Source organism: Jaculus jaculus, chromosome 19 (assembly GCF_020740685.1).
Source record: "Jaculus jaculus isolate mJacJac1 chromosome 19, mJacJac1.mat.Y.cur, whole genome shotgun sequence".
NCBI classification, from domain to species: Eukaryota; Metazoa; Chordata; class Mammalia; order Rodentia; family Dipodidae; genus Jaculus; species Jaculus jaculus.
Window position 1 is genome coordinate 34,969,525 of NC_059120.1, and position 24,480 is coordinate 34,994,004.

Below are 24,480 nucleotides of genomic sequence, written 5' to 3' on the forward strand. Positions count from 1 at the left end.
GAAAAAAGGAAAAACCTGCCTGAGGGCTGGAGAGATGGCTCAGTGGTTAAAGGTGCTTGTCTGAAAAGTCTGATAGTACAGGTTTGGTTCCTCAGTACCCACACAAAGCCAGACACACAAAATGGCGCATGAGTCCACAGTTCGTAGTGGCAAGAAGCCCTGGCAACCCATTCTCATTCGCATTCCCTCCTCTCCTCTGTCTCATATTCCCTCTCTCTCTCCACACACACACACCTGCTTGCAAATAAATGATAAAAAAAATTTTAACTGCCCGAATGTTATAAACATGAAAATAAAAGGGCTTTTCTTTAAGTTGAACTGTATAATGTATTTATCTTTTTTCCTTGCCTTTGGACCAATTAGAGAAATTTTGTCAGCAGAACACAAAAAGTCCCAGGAAATAAATACCGCCCATACCCCCCACATCAAAGGCACAAAGATAGCTGCTAAGCAGCATTTAACTACAGGGCAGTGCTTCCCAACAGGGCTAGCCCCTCACATCTCACCTTTAGAGCACTGGCTGCGTCCTCCAGCCATGACCTGGTGGCTTGCTTTCAGTCCTAGAGAGCTCTCTGGCTGGACGTCATGACCCAGAAGGGGCTGGGGGGGCACCAAGTGTGGAGTGTCCCCAGTAGCTCTGGTGAAGTTACTCTGTTGAGGTACTTGGGTGTCACTCTTCTCCTTACTCCCTGCTCAACAAATAAGAATGGAGTTACAGAGCAAGTGAGGGGATGTATGTATAGTCAGAGGAGACTGGAAAGCTTCCTAGAGAGTGGGTCACTTTAACCATGCATGCTTAGGCACGACATACCTGACCTCTCTTAGCCTCTTAGCTTCTTAGTGTCACAAATTAGGAGCAAGCTGGGTACTCAGCTAGGGACTGACCCATGGAGACATGGGTGCCACCTTGCTTGCTCTGGCAGGAAAAAGACTCATGGCTGATTCAGTCTCAAGATGGCTGCAAGCAACAACCTCCTAAACCCCTGTAGCAGACAGCTTCATGTTCACTGAGATGACCTTCCAGACCAAGCACAGTTATGGAGGAACAGATATTTACTGAAACTTTAAGATCCAGGGGAAGTTACATAAATGGCAGAACAAGCTGGCCTGCTTTCACAGGTCCAAGCAGAGAGAGAAGCACAAACCAAAAGCCAAAAGCCACACAGTACAGCACACTTCAGGAATTCCAGCTAGGCACACTTTGCATCTTTAGGTTGAAATCTGAAACCCACCACCACACTTTAAGATCCACCCAGTGACACTGCCTCCAGCCAGGTGGCTGCAGATACAAACTACAAACTAATAAAACACTGAATATATTGGGGGCCATCTATTCAAACTACCACATTCTGCCCCTGGCCCCCACTAGATTCATAACCATCACAAGTTATAAGTTGTACTCAGCTCAATTTCAAAGGGTCCCACAGTCTTGACCAATTTAAGATAGTAAGTTTTATAAAATCAAACAAGTTAAATACTTCTAACATATAAAGGCACGGAGTAAACATTTTCAACTGGTATAAGGCATAGAAAGGAGAGACTAAACAATGCAAATGCAACCACCATCAAGTATCATCAAACTTCTGCAGCTCAAGTTCAATATAACCAGAGACAGACAGTCTCCAGATTTCCCAATTCCACCCCTCCAGATGGGCAGAGTATCCAGGGAACACTTCCATCCCAGGCCAACAGTGCACTCTATGGTAGTATTTGCATAGTCCTGGTATATCCAAAATGTCTTCAGGTCTCCATGCAAACCACAGCCCATTTTCCAAAGGCTCTTTTAGCCTATCAGGGCATCAGGCCCTGCCTCATGTTGCATCTCAGCAGCGGCTCCTGGAAATGTGTGCAATTCACAACCACTCCTCGCATATTTCATGCTTCTGAAATGAATACGAGGTGTGCAGGACACAACCATATTCTTAACTCAGGGACTGAGTAACCTTGAAAAGTAGGTTCCTTCTCCAAAGAGTTTACATTTCTATGATAGTCTTTCCTCAGGTATCCTCTCTATTGTTTTAATATAAAGCAGTTGGACCATCTTCCTTAATATTGTTAATGTGGGGCTGGAGAGATGGCTTAGCGGTTAAGCGCTTGCCTGTGAAGCCTAAGGACCCCGGTTCGAGGCTTAGTTCCCCAGGTCCCACGTTAGCCAGATGCACAAGGGGGCGCATGCGTCTGGAGTTTGTTTGCAGAGGCTGGAAGCCCTGGCGCGCCCATTCTCTCTCTCTCCCTCTATCTGTCTTTCTCTCTGTGTCTGTCGCTCTCAAATAAATAAATAAATAAAATTAAAAAAAAATATTGTTAATGTGTTTGACAATAGCAGGTTCAGTAACCTAAACCAGCTTCAGTGCCTATAATTTTAACTTGCTTGAAGTTTTCCAGCTTAAAAATCTTAAATCTCTCAGTCCAATACCTTTAGCCAAGGACATCAGTCCATAACAAATTTAACCTTGATCAAACTCTCTGGGCCTTAGCAGCAGAACACAGCCAGCCCTATGCCAGTAGACCAGTTCCAACAAAGCCCTCTGTACTCTTTTCTTCCCCCTAGAAAGCTCACTAAACCAAGCCTCGAATTTCAATACTATTTGCACTTAGCATTCTCAAACTCTCATCAAAATAGTCCATAAAACTTGGCTTACCACTCCAGAAGGCATCTTCAGTTACAAGCACAAAGTCCATGCCTATTGCTCCAAACCAAAGGTTCAAAAGATCAACATCCACATGATCAGGTTCATCTCACCCCACTCCTGATACCAACTTCTATAGCAGACAGCTTCAGGTTCACTGAGATGAACTTCCATGCTAGGCGTGGTTATGAAGGAAGGGATATTTATTGAAGCTTATAGATCCAGGGGAAGTTCCATAAATGGCAGAAGAAGCTGGCCTGCCTTCACAGGTCCAAGCAGAGAGAGAAGCACAAGCCAAAGGCCAAAAGCTAAAAGCTTTTGCTACACAGCGCACTTTGTATATCTTTAGATTGAAATCTGAAACCCACCACCACACCTTAAAATCTGCTCAGTAACACTGCCTCTAGCCAGGTGGCTACAGATGCAAACTACAAACTAATAAAAAACTGAATATATTGGGGACCATCTATTCAAACCACCACACCCCCTCATCCATCAATAGCTCCTCACTTCTTTCTCAGTTCCCCAGCTTAGCTGGCCCTTCCTGACTCAGCCTTTGGAGCCCACCAACCAATCAGGTCCCTGTCTTACACATGAATTTGGTGATGAGGCTCATTCTAACTGGGCCAGAAGCGCATGTGTCTCTCTGCCCTCTCTCAGCCCCTTGGCCTCCTAGACTCTGCATCTCAACTTGCCTATGTGAGGAGGACCTTTGTCTCCCTCCTCTTCACTATGACTGGGGAGTGGAGAGTCTCTTTTGGCTTGGGAGTTTTCCTGCCTTGTTTTCCCTCTAATCTAACTCTCCAAATAATAAATTTCATAATTTACCCTCAAAAAAAGAAAACAGAAAAAATACTGCGACAGTTTAGAGTACGAAATAGGACAAATTTCTTAGGTTACAGGTATAATTTCAGAAAGTGCAGAAGCAGACAATGCAATAAAAACATGTATAAATCAACTCGTTCTTTATCAAAATGTCTCTGGCAAGTTCACAAAAACCCTAAGTTCTAGGACAAAAGCCATCTTACCTTGCTCTGGAGAGAGGGCCAGAGCACTGAGTGCTTCCTCCAACACCTGGATTTGTTTGAGCAACTTCTGGCCCTTGTCTGGAAGAGCCTGGATATTCACTACTGCCAGTGTGCTCTGAAAAACAAATCCTGTCAAGTGTACCTCACCTCTTAAGTTGTTAAAGTGATAGCCTCAGATTAAAATAGCCTAGTATGCCAAAACTCTGAATTATAGTCTTTTAACTATGAATGTAAAAACTAGGATTAAAAACAAAGCAAAAACACAGCTAGCCTGAGCATAAACATAGAAAAAGACAGAAACTGAACATCCCTCTATATAAAGCTTTCCATGAACATATGTAACTCTTCTGAGGTCCTCCTAGCTGCTCACTGCAAAGCACTGACCCCAGAAACCAAGCAAAAGTCAACTGGTACCTTCTTGTGTTTGAGCTGTGTGCTAAGGAGCACTCGCTGAGCAGCTGGATCTGAAGATTCTATCTTCTTGGACACACCTAAAACAGCAGGGATTTGCTTTTGCAGGCAATGATGAGGAACGTGAAGGTTCTCCTTCCTCCATGAGTCCAGAGTGAAGTCAGAGAGAAGGGGCGACCTTGGTTTACAGGAGGTGCTGTCTTCTCCTTCACTGTCATCACTGCTGGAGGCAGCCAGGCGCCCTTCTCCCCAGGACAGCCCAGGTGCTGCCAGTCCTTTAGGAGCAGGCGCACAGGTCTTAGTTGTAGAAGGTGCCTGTATATGCCCCTGAAGCAGCTCTTTCTGGAAGGCCTGAGCACACGGGCCACCCTTGACCTTTGTTTCTTTAGCCTTCCAGTTCTTCAGACACTCCTTGCCAAGGCGGCGCTCTTCGCAGAGCTGGCTTACCGGGTTGTGACCATGCACATCTGGAGGTAAAGGTTGGGCACTCTGTTCTCTCAGAGGTTCTGGCTTGTTCTGGACATCCTGCTTCTCACCATCTGACATCTGAGGAGACACATGTGCTCCTCTCAGCTCACTCCCATGGCACTGTTCAGATGCAATGTCTTCAGTCCTCTGTGCATCACACTGAAACTCTGCTTTCGTCCCTTGCTGCTTCTCTTCAACTCCCAAGTGGCTCTTCTCTGTTACTGGATCACAGGAAGGGTCTTTGTCCACCCTGAACTTAGACTCAGCTCTCTGCTCTTTCTTTTGATCCAACAGCTGGTCTCTGTTTTCCCTTGACTTCTTATCAGCTATCTTTTCCTCATCTTCTCCTTTGACATACTGTTTCCAGAGAGATGGTTTTTGATTCTTACTAAGCACCTTGAATGGGTTTCTTGGCTGGCTGGGAGGATGAAGAAATGGCTCAGATGCATCCTGAGACTTAGTATCTATGGGATGTTCTTTAGGATTAGGATCCTAAAGACAATGAAGATAATTAGTTGTAATATAATGAACTTTCATATAGAGGCAGGCAAGCATAAGGAATAGCCACCAGGACACGGCTTGGTAAGCACACCCTTCAAGACAACCCACTTAACCTCTTGGGAACCTGGGACCCCCAAATCATACCGAGCTATACGTCAACCCATTCCCTACAATGAGCTAGTTTCCTCCTCCTTTCAGGGACCATGTTCACAATCAGTACCCATTCAGATATATTCTTAGATCCAGGACTGGACCAGCAGGGGGACATCCAACCTGGACTGATTTGGGGTGCATGGACAGTGAACTGTATGCTGTAAATGAACTTATCCATATACCACCTATATCTATGTATAACTTGGCATACCTATGATTAAGAACAGATGTATCACCGGGCATGGTGGCATATGCCTTTAATCCCAGCACTCGGGAGGCAGAGGTAGGAGGATTACTGTGAGTTCGAGGCCACAGCCTGAGCTAGAGTGAAACCCTACCTCAAAAAAAAAAAAAAAAGAACAGATGTATCATGGGAAAGAACATGTGCAGTAGAGAAAATACTGTATAATCCAAACTTGTCAATCAAACCATAAGACCACATAAACCACATTCCTAGCACCCAATCCATCCTCTCCTGAAAATCCAATAGAGAAGCCCCAGACACTTCCTGGTGCCCTTCAGTACACTCCACTCAAGAGGCTTGTTCCCTCTGGCACTGTATTCAAACCCTTACTACCCTTTGTTCTTAATAAAGCATCTTTCTGCTTAATGACTTATGTGTGCCTTTCTTCAATTCTTTGAGTAAGATGTCAAGAACCTAGAAAACTAAACCAAAGTGCCTTTATAAGCACAGCAGGCACAATGTGCATTTTTTATGACAAATCATTCTCTGAACATGAAGTTTCCCCTACTCACAGTGTCCTATTATGCTTGCTACTATGCTCAATTTCACTGGAGGATCTACAGTAAAAATAATCAGGCCACCCTTATGCCAAAGAAAGTGTCATTTTTGACTTCCGGTTAAGATGGTGGCGTAGGTACCAGGCCAAAGCAGCCTAGGGGGGAAAAGACCAAAAAAACTCAGCAAAATACACACTTTTACTAAAAAGTGAGGTGTGTAGGAAATTGAAGCGGCAGCGGAGAAGTAGAAGAGTTCCAGAGCATCCAGAGCCTGCACAGGCGGGAAAAGCAGCTCGGCCAACCGCTGTGGCTGCGGCGCACCAAAAAGCCACCAGACTCCACTCGAGCCGCAGGAAAAGCCAGGTGCGGGAACTTTCCCTCACACCGCACTCTCCGCAACACGGGCAACGTGAGGGGAGAGCAGCAGCAAGCAACGGAGGAGCAGACCTCGAGGTAGAAGAACAGGTGGAGCAGCGAGAGAACCAGAGCAGCTGCGGCTCCCTCCCCTCCCCCACCGCCTGAGCCCAGCTCCAGCAAACAAAGCAGCGGCCTGGGAACCGGCCACGCCAACTTGGGCTGACAGCGGGACCCAAGCAGGAGCAGAGTTCGGCAGCAACATCAGCGGCTCCAGCACCGGTAACAGCAGCCCCAGCAGCAGAGGACCCAGGAGTGGCAGCAGCGGCAGACTTGGCAGCAGCAGCTTCAGGGGGAGCAGCGGCAGTGGACACAGCAGCAGCAGCCTCAGCAGCAGTGGTGGCTCCAGCAGTGGCAGCTACAGCAGCAGCAGAGGCAGCAGCAGCAGCTCAGTTTGCCAGCAGGAAAAGCAAGTGCCCAGCTCCAGAAATCAGAACAGCAGCCCGACGACCCAGGCAGCAACTTGACTGAGACCAAAATCATCCAAGGTAACTGGGATTGCACCAGGGAAGGGTCTCACCTGGTCGCAAGCTGACTTGGATCCCTCAACAGACCAGAAATCTTAACCTCTTTGTTGATAGAGGATCTGGTCGTTATAATAACTACTCTTGCATACATACTCGGGGCTGCTTTTGATTGAATGTGTACAGTGTTTAGTTAAATTTTAGAATCTACCTGTATTTTATTCCACTCAGCCTGCTTGAATACTCCTATAGCAGGGAAACTCAACCCCTAAGAACATCTTTGTAGATACGCTGAGAGTCTTAAGAGCCACACCTAACACCTTAAGGTCCTACCCTGAAAATATATTACATCAAACCAATTGATACAGCTAAGAATATACAGCTAGCTAGAAAATCCAAGCATTAACTTAATCCAAGATGCAAAAATATATACATTATAACACAAGAAACACTAAAAAGCAAGACGATATAAATCCACCTAAAAGTATTAATGCATCAGAAATGTCCTCCAGTGAGAAAGAGTTAGAGGAAGTGCCTGAGAAAGAGTTCAAAAGAATGATTATAAATATGTTCAAAGAGGGCTGGAGAGATGGCTTAGCGGTTAAGCGCTTGCCTGTGAAGCCTAAGGACCCCGGTTCGAGGCTCGGTTCCCCAGGGACCACGTTAGCCAGATGCACAAGGGGGCGCACGCGTCTGGAGTTCGTTTGCAGAGGCTGGAAGCCCTGGCGCGCCCATTCTCTCTCTCTCCCTCTATCTGTCTTTCTCTCTGTGTCTGTCGCTCTCAACTAAATAAATAAATAAATAAAAATTTAAAAAAAAATATGTTCAAAGAGGTCAAAGAACACATCAAAACAATCAAAGAGGAAATCAAAGGAATCAAAGAAGATGCAGGACACCAATTTAATGAAATAAAGAAGGCAATACAAGACATAAATAAGAAAATAAAAATAATAAAGAAAAACCAGTCAGAATTACTAGCAATGAAGAACACTGTTAATGAAATAAAAAACTCTGTAGAAAATCTCACCAGTAGGATGGATGAGGGAGAGGACAGAATATCTAAGCTAGAAGACCAGGTGGCAGACCTAATGCAGTCCAACAAAGAGAAAGACAAACTTATAGAAAAGTATGAGTGGGAATTTCAAGATATTCGGGACACTATGAAAAGATCCAATATAAGAATTCAGGGCATAGTAGAAGGAGAAGAACTCCACTCCAGAGGCATAGTAGGCGTCTTCAACAAAATCATAGAAGAAAATTTCCCCCAAATTGGGAAAGAGGTGCCAATGCAGACAGGAAGCCTTTAGAACCCCAGCCAGACAAAACCCAGAAAGAACCTCTCCTCGCCATATTATAATCAAACTTCCAAACACACACACCAAAGAAAAAATATTGAAAGCAGTTAGAGAGAAAAATCAAGTTACCTACAAAAGCAAGCCCATCAGGATTACAGCAGATTATTCAACACAAACTTTTAAAGCCAGAAGGGCTTGGAGTGATATATTCCAAGTTGTGAAAGATAACAACTGTCAACCAAGGTTACTTTATCCTGCAAAGTTATCCATTCAAATAGATGGAGAAATAAAGACATTCCATGACAAAAGCAGGTTAAAGGAGTATTTGAAGACAAAACCAGCTCTACAGAAAATACTTGATAGAATCCTCCATGCTGAAGAAAAGGAAAAGCACACATATAAGGAACCTAGAAAAAACAAGCTATACTCAAATACTAGTTAACAGAAGAGAGCGCAGGTAGAACCAGAAACACACACACACACACACACACACACACACACACACACACACACACACAAAATGGCAAACATAAATACACACCTCTCAATAATATCTCTTAATATCAACGGCCTCAATGCCCCAATGAAAAGACATAGATTTGCAGACTGGGTTAAAAAGCAGGATCCTACAATTTGTTGTCTCCAAGAAACTCACCTTTCTACAAAGGATAGACATTATCTTAGGGCGAAAGGTTGGAAAATGGTGTTTCAAGCAAATGGGCCTAGAAAACAAGCAGGAGTTGCTATCCTAATATCAGACAGGGTAGACTTTAGTCTGACGTTAGTCAAGAAAGATAAGGAAGGTCACTTTATATTGATTAAGGGCACACTCCAACAGGAGGACATTACAATCCTAAACATATATGCACCTAACATGGGGGCTCCCAAATTCGTCAAACAAACACTATTAGAACTAAGGTCACAGATAACACCAAACACAGTGGCGGTGGGTGACTTTAACACCCCACTCTCATCATTGACAGGTCATCGCGGGAAAGAATAAACAGAGAGGCATCTGGACTAAATGAGGTCATAGAAGGAATGGACTTAACAGATATATACAGGACATTTCATCCAAAGGCTGCAGAATATACATTCTTTTCAGCAGCACATGGAACATTCTCTAAAATAGACCATATATTAGGACACAAAGCAAATCTTAACAAATTCAGGAAAATTGAAATAATTCCTTGCATTCTATCTGACCACAGTGGAATTAAACTACAAATCAGTAGCAAGAAAGGCTATAGAGCATACACAAAATCATGGAAACTAAACAATACACTACTAAATGATGAATGCTCAATGAAGAAATCAAAAAGGAAATCAAAAAATTTATAGAGTCAAATGATAATGAGAACACAACATACCAAAATCTCTGGGACACAATGAAGGCAGTTCTAAGAGGTAAATTTATAGCCTTAAGTGCCTATATTAAGAAATTAGAGGGCTGGAGAGATGGCTTAGCAGTTAAGCACTTGCCTGTGAAGCCTGAGGACCCCGGTTCGAGGCTCGATTCCCCAGGACCCACATTAGCCAGATGCACAAGGGGGTGCATGCGTCTGGAGTTCGTTTGCAGTGGCTGGAGGCCCTGGTGTGCCCATTCTCTCTCTCTTTCTATTTGCCCCCCCCCTTGTCACTCTCAAATAAATAAATAAAAATGAACAAAAAATTTTCAAAAAAAAAAAAAAAAAGAAATTAGAAAGGTCGCAAGTAAACGACCTTATGCTTCGCCTTAAAGCCTTGGAAAAAGAAGAACAAGGCAAACCAAAAATCAGTAGACGGGAAGAAATAATAAAGATTAGGGCAGAAATTAATGAAATAGAAACAAAAAGAACAATCCAAAGAATCAATGAAACAAAAAGTTGGTCCTTTGAAAGGATAAACAAGATTGATAAACCCTTAGCAAATCTGACCAAAAGAAAGAGAGAAGAGACACAAATTAATAAAATCAGAGATGAACAAGGTAACATCACAACAGATTCCAGAGAAATTCAAAAAATCATAGGGACATACTATAAAAGCATATACTCCACAAAGTATGAAAATCTGAAAGAAATGGATGATTTCCTTGATCTATATGACCTACCTAAATTAAATCAAGATGAGATTAATCACTTAAATAGACCTATAACAAACATGGAGATCCGAACAGTTATCAATAATCTCCCAACTAAAAAAAGCCCAGGCCCGGACGGATTCACTGCTGAATTTTACCAGACCTTTAAGGAAGAGCTAACACCATTGCTTCTTAAGCTTTTCCAGGAAATAGAAAAAGAAGGAATTCTACCAAACTCCTTCTATGAGGCCAGCATCACCCTGATACCAAAACCAGGCAAAGATAGAACAAAAAAAGAAAATTACAGACCAATCTCCCTCATGAACACAGATGCAAAAATTCTCAACAAAATATTGGCAAACAGAATACAAGAGTATATCAAAAAGATCATTCACCCTGACCAAGTAGACTTTATCCCAGAGATGCAGGGATGGTTCAACATACGCAAATCTATAAATGTAATACATTACATAAACGGGTAAAGGACAAAAATCACATGATCATCTCATTAGACGCAGAGAAAGCATTTGACAAAATCCAACATCCCTTCATGATAAAAGTCCTACAGAGACTGGGAATAGAAGGAACATATCTCAACATAATAAAGGCTATTTATGACAAGCCTACAGCCAACATATTACTAAATGGGGAAAAACTGGATGCTTTTCCACTAAAATCAGGAACAAGACAAGGGTGTCCACTGTCCCCACTTTTATTTAATATAGTTTTGGAAGTCTTAGCCATAGCAATAAGGCAAGAGACACACATAAAAGGGATACAAATTGGAAAGGAAGAAATCAAGTTATCATTATTTGCAGATGACATGATTCTATACATAAAGGACCCTAAAGACTCTACTAGCAAGCTGTTAGAGCTGATCAAAACCTTTAGCAATGTAGCAGGATACAAACACAGAAATCAGTAGCCTTCATATATGCTAACAACAAACACACAGAGGATAAAATCAGAGAATCACTCCCATTCACAATTGCATCAAAAAAAATAAAGTACCTTGGAATAAACCTAACCAAGGAAGTAAAGTATCTATACAATGAGAACTTTAAAACACTCAAGCGAGAAATTGCAGAAGACACTAGAAAGTGGAGAAACATCCCTTGTTCCTGGATTGGAAGAATCAATATTGTGAAAATGGCAATCGTACCTAAAGCAATCTACACATTTAATGCAATCCCTATCAAAATTCCAAAGGCTTTCTTCATGGAAATAGAAAAAACAATCCAAAAATTCATTTGGAATCACAAAAAACCTCGAATACCTAAAATAATACTGAGCAACAAAAAAGAGGCTGGTGGTATCACCATACCTGATTTTAACCGATACTACAGAGCCATAGTAACAAAAACAGCATGGTACTGGCACAAAAACAGACATGTAGATCAGTGGAACAGAATAGAGGACCCAGATGTAAGCCCAAGTAGCTATAGCCACCTGATATTCGATAAAAATGCCAAAAATACTCATTGGAGAAGAGACAGCCTCTTCAGCAAATGGTGCTTTGAAAACTGGATATATATCTGCAGAAGGATGAAAATAGATTCTTCTCTCTCGCCATGCACAAGAATTAAATCCAAATGGATTAAAGACCTTAACATCAGTCCGGAAACTCTGAAACTGCTAGAGGAAAAAGTAGGGGAAACCCTTCAACATATTGGTCTTGGCAAAGACTTTCTGAATACAACCCCAATTGCTCAGGCAATAAAACCACAGATTAACCACTGGGACCTAATGAAATTACAAAGATTTTGTACCACAAAGGACACAGTGAAAAAAGCAAAGAGGCAACCTACAGAATGGGAAAAAATCTTCGCCAGCTATATATCTGATAGAGGATTAATATCTAGGATATACAAAGAACTCAAAAAGTTAAATAATAAGGTATCAAACAAGCCAATCAAACAATGGGCTATGGAGCTAAATAGAGAGTTCTCAAAGGAAGAAATACGAATGGCATATAAGCATCTAAAAAAATGTTCTACGTCACTAGTCATCAGGGAAATGCAGATTAAAACTACAATGAGATTCCATCTCACTCCTGTCAGATTGGCCACCATCATGAAAACAAATGATCATAAATGTTGGCGGGTTTGTGGAAAAAAAGGAACCCTTCTGCACTGCTGGTGGGAATGCAATCTGGTCCAGCCATTGTGGAAAACAGTGTGGAGGTTCCTAAAACAGCTAGAGATTGATCTACCATATGACCCAGCTATAGCACTCCTAGGCATATATCCAAAGGACTCATCTCATTTCCTTAGAAGTACGTGCTCAACCATGTTTATTGCTGCTCAATTTAGAATAGCTGGGAAATGGAACCAGCCTAGATGTCCCTCAACAGATGAGTGGATAATGAAGATGTGGCACATTTATACAATGGAGTTCTACTCAGCGGTAAAGAAAAATGAAGTTATGAAATTTGCAGAAAAATGGATGGACCTGGAAAGTATTATACTAAGTCAGGTAACCCAGGCCCAGAAAGCCAAGCGCCACATGTTCTCTCTCATGTGGATCCTAGCTACAGATGACTGGGCTTCTGTGTGAGAAGGAAAATACTTAGTAGCAGAGGCCAGTACGTTAAAAAGGAGACATAAAGGGTAGAGAAAGGAAGGGAGGAGGATACTTAATAGGTTGATATTGTATGTATGTATTTACAATGATTGTAATGGGGAGGTAATATGATGGATAATGGAATTTCAAATGGGAAAGTGTGGGGGTGGGGAGGGAGGGAATTACCATGGGATATACTTTATAATCATGGAAAATGTTAATAAAAATTTTTAAAAAAGTGTCATTTTTTTCACTTGGTCTAGTTCCCCAGATACAGGATACCTATAGGGCCTTTCCCACTTTTCATATTCTAGGAGCCTAATTATACTTACCTTATACCAAAATCAAGTGGCTTTTCTCTACTAAAAAGACGGGTATGATCAAAAAGCAAAAAATAAATAAGTAAACAAAACCACAATTGAATTTTGCCTTTCAGGCCCTCAGGTTTGTCTCTAACCAGGTGGCCCTGGTCACCATCAGAGTACTAGATTCAAAAAGCAAAAAATTAAGTAAACAAAAAGATGGGTATGGGTGCTAGAGAGAGGGCTTAGCAGTTAAGGCACTTGCCTACAAAGCCTAATGACCTGGGTTCGATTCCCCAGTGCCCACATAAAGTCAGATGCATAAAGTAGCACAGGTATCTAGTTTGTTTGCAGCAGCTAGAGGAGCTGGCATGCCTGTATTCTCATTCTCTCTCTTTCTCTGCTTGAAAATAAATAAAAACATTAAAAAAAATAAAAAAGATGGGCATGTTAGTCAAGAAAAGCTATTTTTCCTTAAATAGGAAGATACAGATTACATTTATGACCCTGAAAAATACATAAGTCAATCAGGAAGCAAATAATTAAATCTTTAATGTAACAAATGCTCCTTGGAATTAGTAGTACCAGAACAGACATCTTACTTAAAGAAAACTCAGAGAATCTGAGGAAACCAGCCAATCTATATGACAGAGGATGCCTTCTGTCAACGCCACATGTCAGAGTCTCAACCCAGCAGACATGGTAACAGACAAATGATTCCTACCTGCCATGGAACATTTCCACACCAGTGCTTCCCTTCCGCCTTACTTCTAGCGCATCGGAAGAACAACCTAATGTATATTTAAAAAAAAAAAAAAAAAAAAGTAAGACTACAAAACTCCTTTAAAAGAGAAGAACTTTTTTTTTTTTTTTTTTTTTTTAAGGTAGGGTTTCATTCTAGCTCAAGCTGACCTGGAATTCACTATGTAGTCTCAGGGTGGTCTCAAACTCACAGCAATCCTCCTATCTCTGCTGGTATTAAAGTCGTGTGTCATGATACCTGGTAAGAACTTATTTTTAATACAAGACATGACTATTTGATTCTGGCTTTTTTAGAGATTATTTGAAACCAATTACTAGGTATTGTTTTGTTTTTTGTGTGTGTGCATAGTGTGGGGTGGTATGTATGGTATATGCATGTGTATGCATATGCATATGACCACGTAAGCATGTATGGAGGCCAGAGAAGAATGTAGGGTGGCCCTCCCACCTTGTGTTTCCTTGAGATGGAGTCTCTCACTGATTCCAAAGCTTGCTGTTTCCTCGAGCCCCAGCATCTTAGTCCCTTATTATAGGTCCTCATCATAGAACCAGCTGGATCTGAATACATAAAATTTATCACTCTAACATGTAACACACACACACACACACACACACACACACACATTCTCTCTCTCTCTCTCTCTCTCTCTCTCTCTCTCTCTGTCTCTCTTTCCCCCATCTTGGCATGCCTAGCTCTTATCCCAACTGGGCCAAAGTGGTCTCCAGAGCACAAGTTCAGATCTCTGTTCCAGCATGGGAAAAACAGAAAGCCAATTTCTATTCATCTTTATACAAAAATTCCAAATAAAACAAAAATGTAAAAAAACCTGCTTAAGTGGTTTAGGAAAAACAGATGTCTTTTCAAAGGCTTTTCTAAGCATTTTTTAAATTTTCTAAGCAAAACTTTAAAGCTGAGAGAATTTCAATTTTAGTAATTTTTATTATGGAGATGTTTCAAACTTCCACACAGTAAAACTACTATAAGTAAAATTTTTTTAAAAAGTCATTTGGGAAAAGGTAACTATATACACATTACAAGGGGTATGATATTTTTACATACAAGGTTTACTCCTACTATACAGTACAGTATATGATCCTGTCCATCACCTAAGCCCTGACTTTACTGAGTGGTTTTGCACACTGGTGGGGCCCAGGTGCCTTCTGTGTGGGTATGGCTCATGCCCCAGTACTTCTATCACCAGCCCTACTATGTTAGGGCTAGATATCTGCAAGTAGACTTCACTCAACAACCAACCCTAGGAGTTTCCTAAATACTCAGGGATTCACATGTTACGAAAACTAAAATATCTGAATTTCCAATCAGTTTCTTAAATTATAAAATTTAATTTGTTTTATTTATAAGCAAATAAGTATTTTTACCTATTTTGACCTTATATCCTTAAAAATAATAGCAGAGAGAGGAGAGAGGAAGGGAGAAGACAGAAAAGAGAAGGAGCATGGTAACATTGTGGTACACCAGACTAAGTCACACCATGTCAAGGCTCTCCAGGGAGATGATCCCTTCTCCTAATTGCCTGTACAGAAAGCCTTGCCTGATGGGCCAAACACTAGTGAGTGGTACCACCTGGTGTTGACATTGAGGAACTGCATGCACAAGCAGCTCTACTGCAAGGTATGGACAATGGGCATCTACACCTAGGTCTGCAGCTCACCCCATGGCTCTGCTGCGCCTGTCTTTAGCTATTCTAAACCAAACATAATGGTATTAGTGAAAGGAAACAAAACACTCAAGTTCTGAAAGAAGATCCCAGTCTGGAGGAAGGAAAGGCTGTATTCCCCAAGGTTATTCCATCTATCTATCCATCTATCCAGCCAGCCATCTATCTCACAGAATCCTGACTAGCAACTTTATGCTAAGGAAGCCATCATCCATGGGCTTCTCTGTATCTTATTTCTCTGTACTTTATTTGCTCAAAATAATCTTTTTTTTCTTTTGGTTTTTCGAGGTAGGGTCTCACTCTAGCCCAGACTGTATGTATGTATGTAGTCTCAGGGTGGCCTCGAACTCATGGTGATCCTCCTACTTCTGCCTCCCGAGTGCTGGGATTAAAAGCATGCACCACCACACCTGGCAATAATCTTTTCTAAAGATCTAATAAGTACCTCTCTAGATTTGGGCTGAAAGAAATACATTTAGCATACTTTTTTCTCCTATTTTTTAACCATGATCACCTCTCGACAGTCCCTATCTCACACAGGAATGTTAGTGACAAGTTCTCAAGATCACCCTCAGCTCTCACTCAAGAGCTACTTGTTCATTTTCCCAGCTTCTCTACACATACATAAGATGTGATTATTCCATGGCTCCATATTAGAGACATCCAAAATCTCCAGTGACCTCACTTTTTGTTCCTTGTTGTGCTTAGTGTAAACACATCTTACAGAAACCCCATCTTAACAACTGTTCACTGAGCATTAACAAAATGCCAAACTACTACATACTCACTCAACTTCTCAACTAAGGGGAGTGACGGCCACCATCAGCACTATTCTAGTGAGAACATGGAGGAGGGGACACACTGAAATGTCCTGCAGGAAGGATCTTAATCCCGCTCTTTAAGCAGTTTCTCCAGCTTACCAGCACTCAGTTTCACCCCTCAATCCAGCCTCGACTTCCACTCAGAGAAGTGGGTGTGGGTGGAATCTGTGGGCACTAGGTATAAGTCCCAGTTCATGAGAACTTAGCCTGCTTCTCTAACAGCTGTTATGGTAGTTTCCCCATCTAACCGTAGAACCAAGTAGCTAAAACTGAGCTGCAGATGATAAAATGGTATCATGCAGCTGCACCAGAGAGCAGCCATTCCTTCACCGCCTTCACTCCTGAACCTGAACAGTTCTCTCAGGACAAATTAGAAACCCTACACAGTATTTCAGTATCTTAGAGGGCTTCCAGTGGCAGGTCAGTGTTTTAAGGTCACAAGGACAATCAATCTTCACCCAATAAAATTTGCCAGTTCATCCTACCAGCAGAAAACAATCTAAACAAAAGTTTAAAAAATTCTATTTATACCAACATTAAAAACCACCACAGAGGAATGAATTTAATGAAAGGAGTATAAGAACTCTATAATGAAAATTATTAATACTGAGAAAAAATGTAAAGTTAACAAAATATACCCAACTAAGGCAGGAAAAAATATTGATGTCTGTTCTCTCAAAACTGATCTATGGACATAATGTAATAGCAACAGGGTTTACTGAGGAAATTAAAAAGATCAAATCTGCAAGTTACCTGGAAATACTGGACTCATCCTAGAATATCCAGCACAATCTTGGAAGTATAAAGTTGGTAGACACACTAATTTACTTGATTAATCATGTAAGAATATGCAAATGGAACAAATTAACCACCTCAAAAATAGACCCACACTTATATAGTCAAAGCATCCTTTCTTCTTCTTTTTTACCAAGTTGCCAACCACTAAAGTGGGGCAAGGAAAATCTTTATAACATGGTGGTAAAAAAGAAAGCCTCACAAGGCCCCACCCTTCTGTAAGGAGCCATTAGCAGTTAAAGATGCAGAGGGAAAGTCATTTGCTTCAGTGTCACAGCCACTGGTATGTTGCCCATGCTTCAGTAAACAACCCCACAGACATGCTTAGTTCAGTGAGTTACCAAAAAAAGGAAAAAAAAAAGAAAAAGACATGAAAGTAGAAAGAGGAAAAGGGGGTTCAGAAGAAAGTGATAAGAGAAGAGAATGGGGCTGGAGAAATGGCTTAGTGGTTAAGGTGCTTTCCTGCAAAGCCAAATGACACAGGTTCAATCCCCAGGACTCACATAGGCCAGATGCACAAGGTCGTACATGCATCTGGAGCTCGTTTACAAGACTTAGAGGCCCTGATACGTCCATTCTCTCTATCTGCCTCTTTCTTTCTCTCTCAAATAAAAAGTGAATAAAAGAGAATGGGATGAATGTGATTTTAAATACATTATCTATACATATGAAGTTGTCAACAAATAAGTATATATAAAGAGTGATAAAATAACTTGATACCTCAGAAAAATGAATTTCTATTTTCACAGTACACAAAATTGAGGTAGAACATTATCTAAATGAAAAGGCTACTGTAAATAGATATCTCGAAAAGACAAGCCTCCCCAAATCATTTAGAAAATAGTATATTCTATGTCATAAAATTAAAACCTGGGCTGGAGACATGATTTAGCAGTTAAGGCATTTGCCTGCAAAGCCAAAGGACCCCGGTTCAATTCCCCAGGACCCATGTAAGCCAGAGGTACAAGGTGGTGCATGCGTCTGGAGTTCATTTGCAGTGGTTGCAAGCCCATTCTCTCTTTCTCCCCCTGTCTTTCTCTCTCTCTCAAATATATAAAATTTTTATGTTTAGAGAGAGAGAGAGACAGAGAGAGAGAGAGAGAGAGAGACAGAGAATTGGTACACCAGGGCCCCAGCCAACACAACTGAAATCCAGACACTTGTGCCACCTAGTGGGCATATGCAACCTTCAACTTGCCTCACCTTTGGTATGTCTGGCCTAAGTAGGATCATGGGGCTTAGGTTTTGCAGGTAAGTGCCTGAACAGCTAAGCCATCTCTCCAGCCCCAAAACCTGTGTTTTAATGCTAGCATCACATGCCATCAAAAACAAAATGAAAAAACAAAACCCACAAATTTTAAAGTTCTGGTTTTCAAAAACAGCTAAGAAAATAAAACCCACAGACTGGCATAAAGTATCTACAACATAAATATCTGCCAAAGAAGCTGTATAAAGACCTCTCCCAACTCAATAATAAGAACATAACAAAGTTTTCCAAACAGGCAAAAAACCCTGCACTGAAGACACCATTTATGTAGCCATAGAAACTTTTGGAAATCAAGAACAGATTCACAATTGTCTGGAGGATAGGAGTGAGAAGGAGGTGGCTATGGTTATATAATGATAGCCAAAGGAGTCCTGTGTGATGGAACTGCTCAGAAGTAAGGCTGTGGTGGTAGATGTGTGAAACTACTTGTATAAAACTAAACACATACATGAACACAAATTAGTACAAGTAACAAATTATATTTAGTGTCTAAGGAGATAGCTCAGACAATAAAGTGCTTGTCTTGCAAGAAGGAGGAACTGAATTTTATCCCCAGAACCCAAATAAAAAGGCTAGGTGTGATGATGCTTGTACTACCAGTGCTTGGGAAGCAGAGATAGACAGATCCCGGGGGCTTGCTGCTCAGCCAGTCTAGCCTAATTGGTAAGCTTCAGGCGAATGAAAGACCCTATCTCAAAAAAGGTGAACAGTGCTCCTGAGAATACCTGAGGATGTCCTCTGGATTCCCCAGGCACATGAGCACAGATGTACATGCACCCTCACACATATCGACATGCACACAGATATACATGTATACAAATATTTCTTGGGGCTGGGAGGATGATTCATCAGTTAAAGGCACTTGCTTGAAAAATCTGACAACCCAGGTTTGATTCCCCAGGGCCCACATAAATCTAGATGCACAAAGTGGCACATGTGTCTGGAGTTCGTTTGGAATGGCAGGGGTCCCTGGCGCACCCATTCTCTCTCTCGCTCTGCTTGCAAATAAATAATAAATAAATAATTAAAAAAATATTTCTTTATCAAGCTGGGCGTGGTGGTGCACGCCTTTAATCACAGCACCCGGGAGGCAGAGGTAGGAGGAGCAACCGTGAGTCGAGGCCACCCTGAGACTACATAGTTAATTTCAGGTCAGCCTCAGCTAGAGTGAGACCTTACCTTGAAAAACAAAAACAAAAACAAACAAACAAAAAAAACTTCTTTACCAACAAGGTAAGTGCACCAGGCCAATGTCACTATCATGGCTGTTTTATAAATATCACCCCTGGGGAAACTGGATAAGGAGAACAGTATATATCTCTGAATTATTTCTTTTAACTGCATGTGCATCCAAAATTACTCAATTAAATTTTCAATTAAAAATGGGCCAAATATTGAAACAGATATTTCAGTAATAAAGATTTTCTGATGAAAAGCAAGCAATACAACTGTGGTACACTCATAAATACAATTTAACTTAGCAATCAAAAAATGAATTAGGGCTGGAGAGATGGCTTAGTGGTTAAGGCACTAGCCTACAAAGTCAAAGAACCCAGGTTCAATTCCCCAGTACCCACATAAGCCAGACGCACAAGGTGGCACACACTTCTGGAATTCATTTGCAGTGGCTGAAGGCCCTGGCATGCCCTTTCTCTCTATCTGCCTCCTTCTCTCTCTCTCAAATAAATAAAATAAGTAAATTCAAAAAATGAACTATTGGGATTAGAGATATGGCTCTGCCATTAGAGGTGCTTGCTTGTAAAGCCTAAACATCTGGGTTCAATTCCTCAGTACCCACATAAAGCCTAATACAAAGTGGCACATGCATCTGGAGCTCATTTGCAGCGGCTAGAGGTCCTGATGTGCCCACAATCATTCTTTCTCCCTCCCTTTCTCCTTCTTGGTTTGCAAACAAATAAAATAAGTTGTTTGAATGAACTATTGGCACACACAATATAGGTCAATTCATACACACTGTTAAGTAAAATATGTCATCACAGGATTCAGCCTGGTACCCTTATGTAATTATAACTGTACGCAGGAGTACACATAGTATCGTTTATATGAAATTGAGCAAAATAACTCAAAACTGCTGAACAAAACTATCAGTGATGAAAGGGAATGGGGATGATACTTCCTGAGGTGATAGTTTTTTTTTTGTTTCTCAAAACTCAACTCAATGGCTGAGGAGATGGCTCAGCAGTTAAAGGCACTTGCTTGCAATGCCCACTGGCTAGGGTTTAATTCCCCAGTAGCCACATAAAGCCAGATGCACAAAGTGGTTCATGTGTCTGGTGTTCATTTTCTGTGGCAGGAGGCTCTGGGGTACCCATGCTTACTTGCTCTTCCTCTCACACACTAAATAAATAAATTAAATAACCCTAAGAAGTCAAGATTTGTATATCATACTAAATGCATAACTCAATTGAAGCAACAAGTATGGGCAGTATTCCTGCATACAAAATCTATAAAACTGATACTTCAATTCCTATACTTGGGTGCAGACAGATGTAGAATAGATAAGCTGTGAAGCATATAGAACATAATACAATACCCATTATGTATGTATGACTCCTGCCTTCCTGCCTTCCTGAAGTCTCCACTTAAATAAGGGATAAGGGTATAGCTCACCAGTAGTACAGGTTCTTAGTGTTTACAAGGCTCTGGGTTTGATCTCCAGCTGCTCAACAAATAAATAAGCAAATGCTAAACTGCTATCAAACCAAACATTTGCAATTTTCTAAATTTTCATGTAACTTCATACACTGTATTAACCTATTAAATACTTTGCAAGTCCCACTTATCGTTTATTTATATGTTTTTTTTATCATTGACAACTTCTGTAATTATAGACCATGAGTTTTCCCTTCCACTCCCATGTTCCCCTTCACAACTCCACTCTCCATCATATCTCCTCTGCATCCACTTATCTTTTAATACTCATGGCAAATAAGATCTTCCATCTCTCTCTCTATATATATATTTCCTTGCCCTTCCCAAGATCCCATATGAAGGAAAGAAAACTGCAATTTATTGAATAAAAAACAGTTAAACTTTTTATTTTATTTATTGATTTATTTGAGAGAGCAATAGGCAGATAGAAATAATGGGCACACCAAAACCTCTAGCCACTGCAAATGAATTCCAGACGCATGTGCCACCTTATGCATCAGGCTTACGTGGGTACTAGGGAATCAAACCTGAGTCCTTAGGCTTCACAGGCAAAAGCCTTAACCACTGTGCCATCTTTCCAGCCCAAATTAACTTTTTTTACATATTACCAGAATTAAAAGTTGACAAGATAGTTGCTATTGGTGGGACAGAAGGAATGACAATGAAGCTGGAAATCCAAAAAATTAACCACAGGTTAGGCTTCTCATGTTAAGTAGTTGCTCAGTACTTAGAAAGTGACTGCTTAAATGATGCAATTCATACAGAAATACTATTTACTTTTTAGTAATGATTGATAAAGAACAATCCCCAAATATACCTGCCATTTTTTTCAGGTCCAAAAAAGGGGAAAAAGAAAGAGGAAATATGTACACATATTCCTTTGGACACTTACCTCCATTCCTTTTTGCCCTGTGGTAGAAACAAACCCTGAAGCTCTACCACAAAGTCCTCATGCAATAAACAATGAGAAACAGGGATACTAGAGAAAAAGTAAAAATGCTTTGTGTTAGGAGACAGAGAATCAAGGTCACCATCCTAAAGTCAATCCAAAGTATGAATTAACTATTTATTTATTTTGAGACAAAGTTGCGCTATGTAACCCTTGACTGGAACTCACTTAGACCAGGTTGGCTTTGAACTTGCAGGTATTCTCCTGGCTCTCTCTTGGGCACTAGGATTATAGGTGTGTGCCACCACACCACTTACTTACATATGGTCTGTCCTGGGTTTATAAATCCTGTAAGGAAAGGTCCATAGCTTCCATCTTTTCCCACTTCTTAGAAGAAAGCATGACAATAAATTTTCTTTATGACTCAAATTTAAGTCACATGTTGTATGACCTTCACACTGTGGCTCCCCAGGAAAGACTAGCCTAATGCTGGCTGAGGCCTTCTGTGAACTGTCCTCAGGTTCCTTGCTCCCCTTTGTATATCATACTAAATGCAATGCCCACTGGCTAGGGTTTAATGAACTTTATTTAGGTTTAGTGAACTTTATTTTCTAGTACTAACATCCATAATATCTTCAGCTGCACTTGGTATTATTCACATGCCTACCTCTAATAATAACCTATTACTTCACTTCTTGCTCAGCATACGTTTAAAAAACGATTCTTTTCCCAACATACAAAAAAATTTGTACATGAGGGTTAAACAAATTTGAGTGATGGTCTAAAGCACTCAAGACTTGTTAAATTGTTTTCTGTTCGTAGCCTGCTTTCAGGTATATTCCAAATGATTGTCTTCAAGTGAAAGTACTATTGGGCTAGTTTGTACAGCAGCACACTAGTGTACACAGTACTCTGTATGAATGTTTCTCTCAATGTAAAACCAAATCATATACCACCTTTCATGTGTAATCCCTGTGAACATGAACATGCTTGTGTCTTACAAACTTTGGACTGGATATGGAATATATAAGGTTCAATATGTTTAGAAACCAGCAATAGTCAACTCTGATATAAAATGTTGAATTAGATAGCTTATTTCCAATTGGTTCCTTTGATCTTAACATTTGACTCTGCTCTACTAGAAACCATTAGACTGGATCCTAAGATCCTTTCAAACAAAAATAAATGTTAGTGAGCTGGAATTATTTTCTGTAAAATTTATTCTCAATTCTGAAAAAACACATAGTCTTTCACTTAGGTACAAAGCAAAACAGACACAAATCATCTAACTCAAGTAGGGGAATTATAAGATGTTAGTGAACTTTATTTTCTAGTACTAACATCCTTCATATATTTCTGATCTTGAAAAAAAAAAAAAACCCTGCTCTATGAAGCTAAGGTGATAGACTGCAGGAAGAAATAAGAGTGTGGTCAAATTCTCTTAAGAGAATGCAGACACCTTGGTGTGGGTGGTATAAAACAGTAACACTTGAGACAACGAAAGTTTGTAAAACTGGAGTACTGAATCACATCTGATGAACTCTACTAAAGGAATGTTATTTCTTTGGATTATCAAGCTCACCACACAGATGCGGCGGGGCGGGGGGGACCTAGCCGCTGGTCCTTCAGCCTCCAATATTTAAACACCAGTCCGACCGAAAACTAGTTCAAATCGCACAGTACAAACCAGGCAGAGAGGAGAGCCCGCGGCCAGACGGGGACTAGAAACCCAGCGCCGGAGCAGCCTGGAAGGAGCCAAATATAAGGGGAACCCCGTTTCACCGGACGGGAATCTGAGAGCCACAGAGGAAGAGTGGCCAGCGTGGGGCCACGGTCTTTGGAGCACGTCCTGGGCTCGGGGGTCCCCGCGGCGCCAGCTCGACACCTACTCGGTGGCCTGCACGAAGCCGCACGCGTCCCCGCGGCACACGTAGAAACTCCTGCCCTTACTCGGGCCTTCGCGGACGCCGGTCTTCAAAAGACAACAGGTCCCTGAGGAGACAAGACGACAAGGTCAGCAGCGGCAGCTCCGGGGTCGTGGGCGGGGGACGCTAAGACTCCGGGCCTTACCGTGCTCGGGACACCTCACTACTTCCATAGCGCTGTGTAAGTCAAGGGCCCCTCCAACCTGCTTCCGGTTTTGCCCCGCCCCTCACCCTAAAACAGCCTATCACATTCACTGCCTGGAGTCGCTGCCTCTCACAATCCTCCGCCCGTCTACTAAGAACCAATCACATGGGAAGTTCGTTCTCCTCCAACCAATCACAGCCGCCCTCGGGTTTGCGCGCCAAATCAAACGCAGAGTGAGGCAGGCCGGCCGGGGGCCTGCGGGCCGGGCTGCGCTGGGCGTGGCTGAGGCGGAGCAGAGAAGCTAGAGCTGGGGAACCGGCGTTCCGGGACACGCTGAGCCCTGGAGCACCGTGCTCGTGGTCACTGCGATGGGCTGTTCGCGAGAGCAGCCTCTGCAGGCTGAGCCACCGCATTTAGGGCAATGCAGTGGCGGGAGCGAGGCGATGCGGGCGTCCCCGCGACTGTCCGTCACCTCCACCGTGAGCTCACCCAAGTC

At 41.7% G+C, this 24,480-nt stretch overlaps 1 protein-coding gene across 2 annotated transcripts in view; it reads right to left on the minus strand.

The window, feature by feature from the left end:
• The window catches only part of Ttf2 (transcription termination factor 2), a 52,149-nt gene extending 28,109 nt beyond the window's left edge, over positions 1-24,040 (minus strand). For both annotated transcript variants that reach the window (XM_045138376.1, XM_004667519.2), the window contains exons 1-7: positions 23,985-24,040; positions 23,804-23,906; positions 21,918-22,004; positions 13,753-13,819; positions 4,073-5,029; positions 3,659-3,773; positions 507-689 (exon numbers count right to left, since the gene is read on the minus strand). In XM_045138376.1, coding sequence (XP_044994311.1) covers positions 507-689; positions 3,659-3,773; positions 4,073-5,029; positions 13,753-13,819; positions 21,918-22,004; positions 23,804-23,906; positions 23,985-24,012 — 1,540 coding nt within the window. In that variant the 5' untranslated portion in view covers positions 24,013-24,040. The remainder of the gene's footprint in view (positions 1-506; positions 690-3,658; positions 3,774-4,072; positions 5,030-13,752; positions 13,820-21,917; positions 22,005-23,803; positions 23,907-23,984) is intronic.
• Between the last annotated feature and the right edge of the window lie 440 nt (positions 24,041-24,480).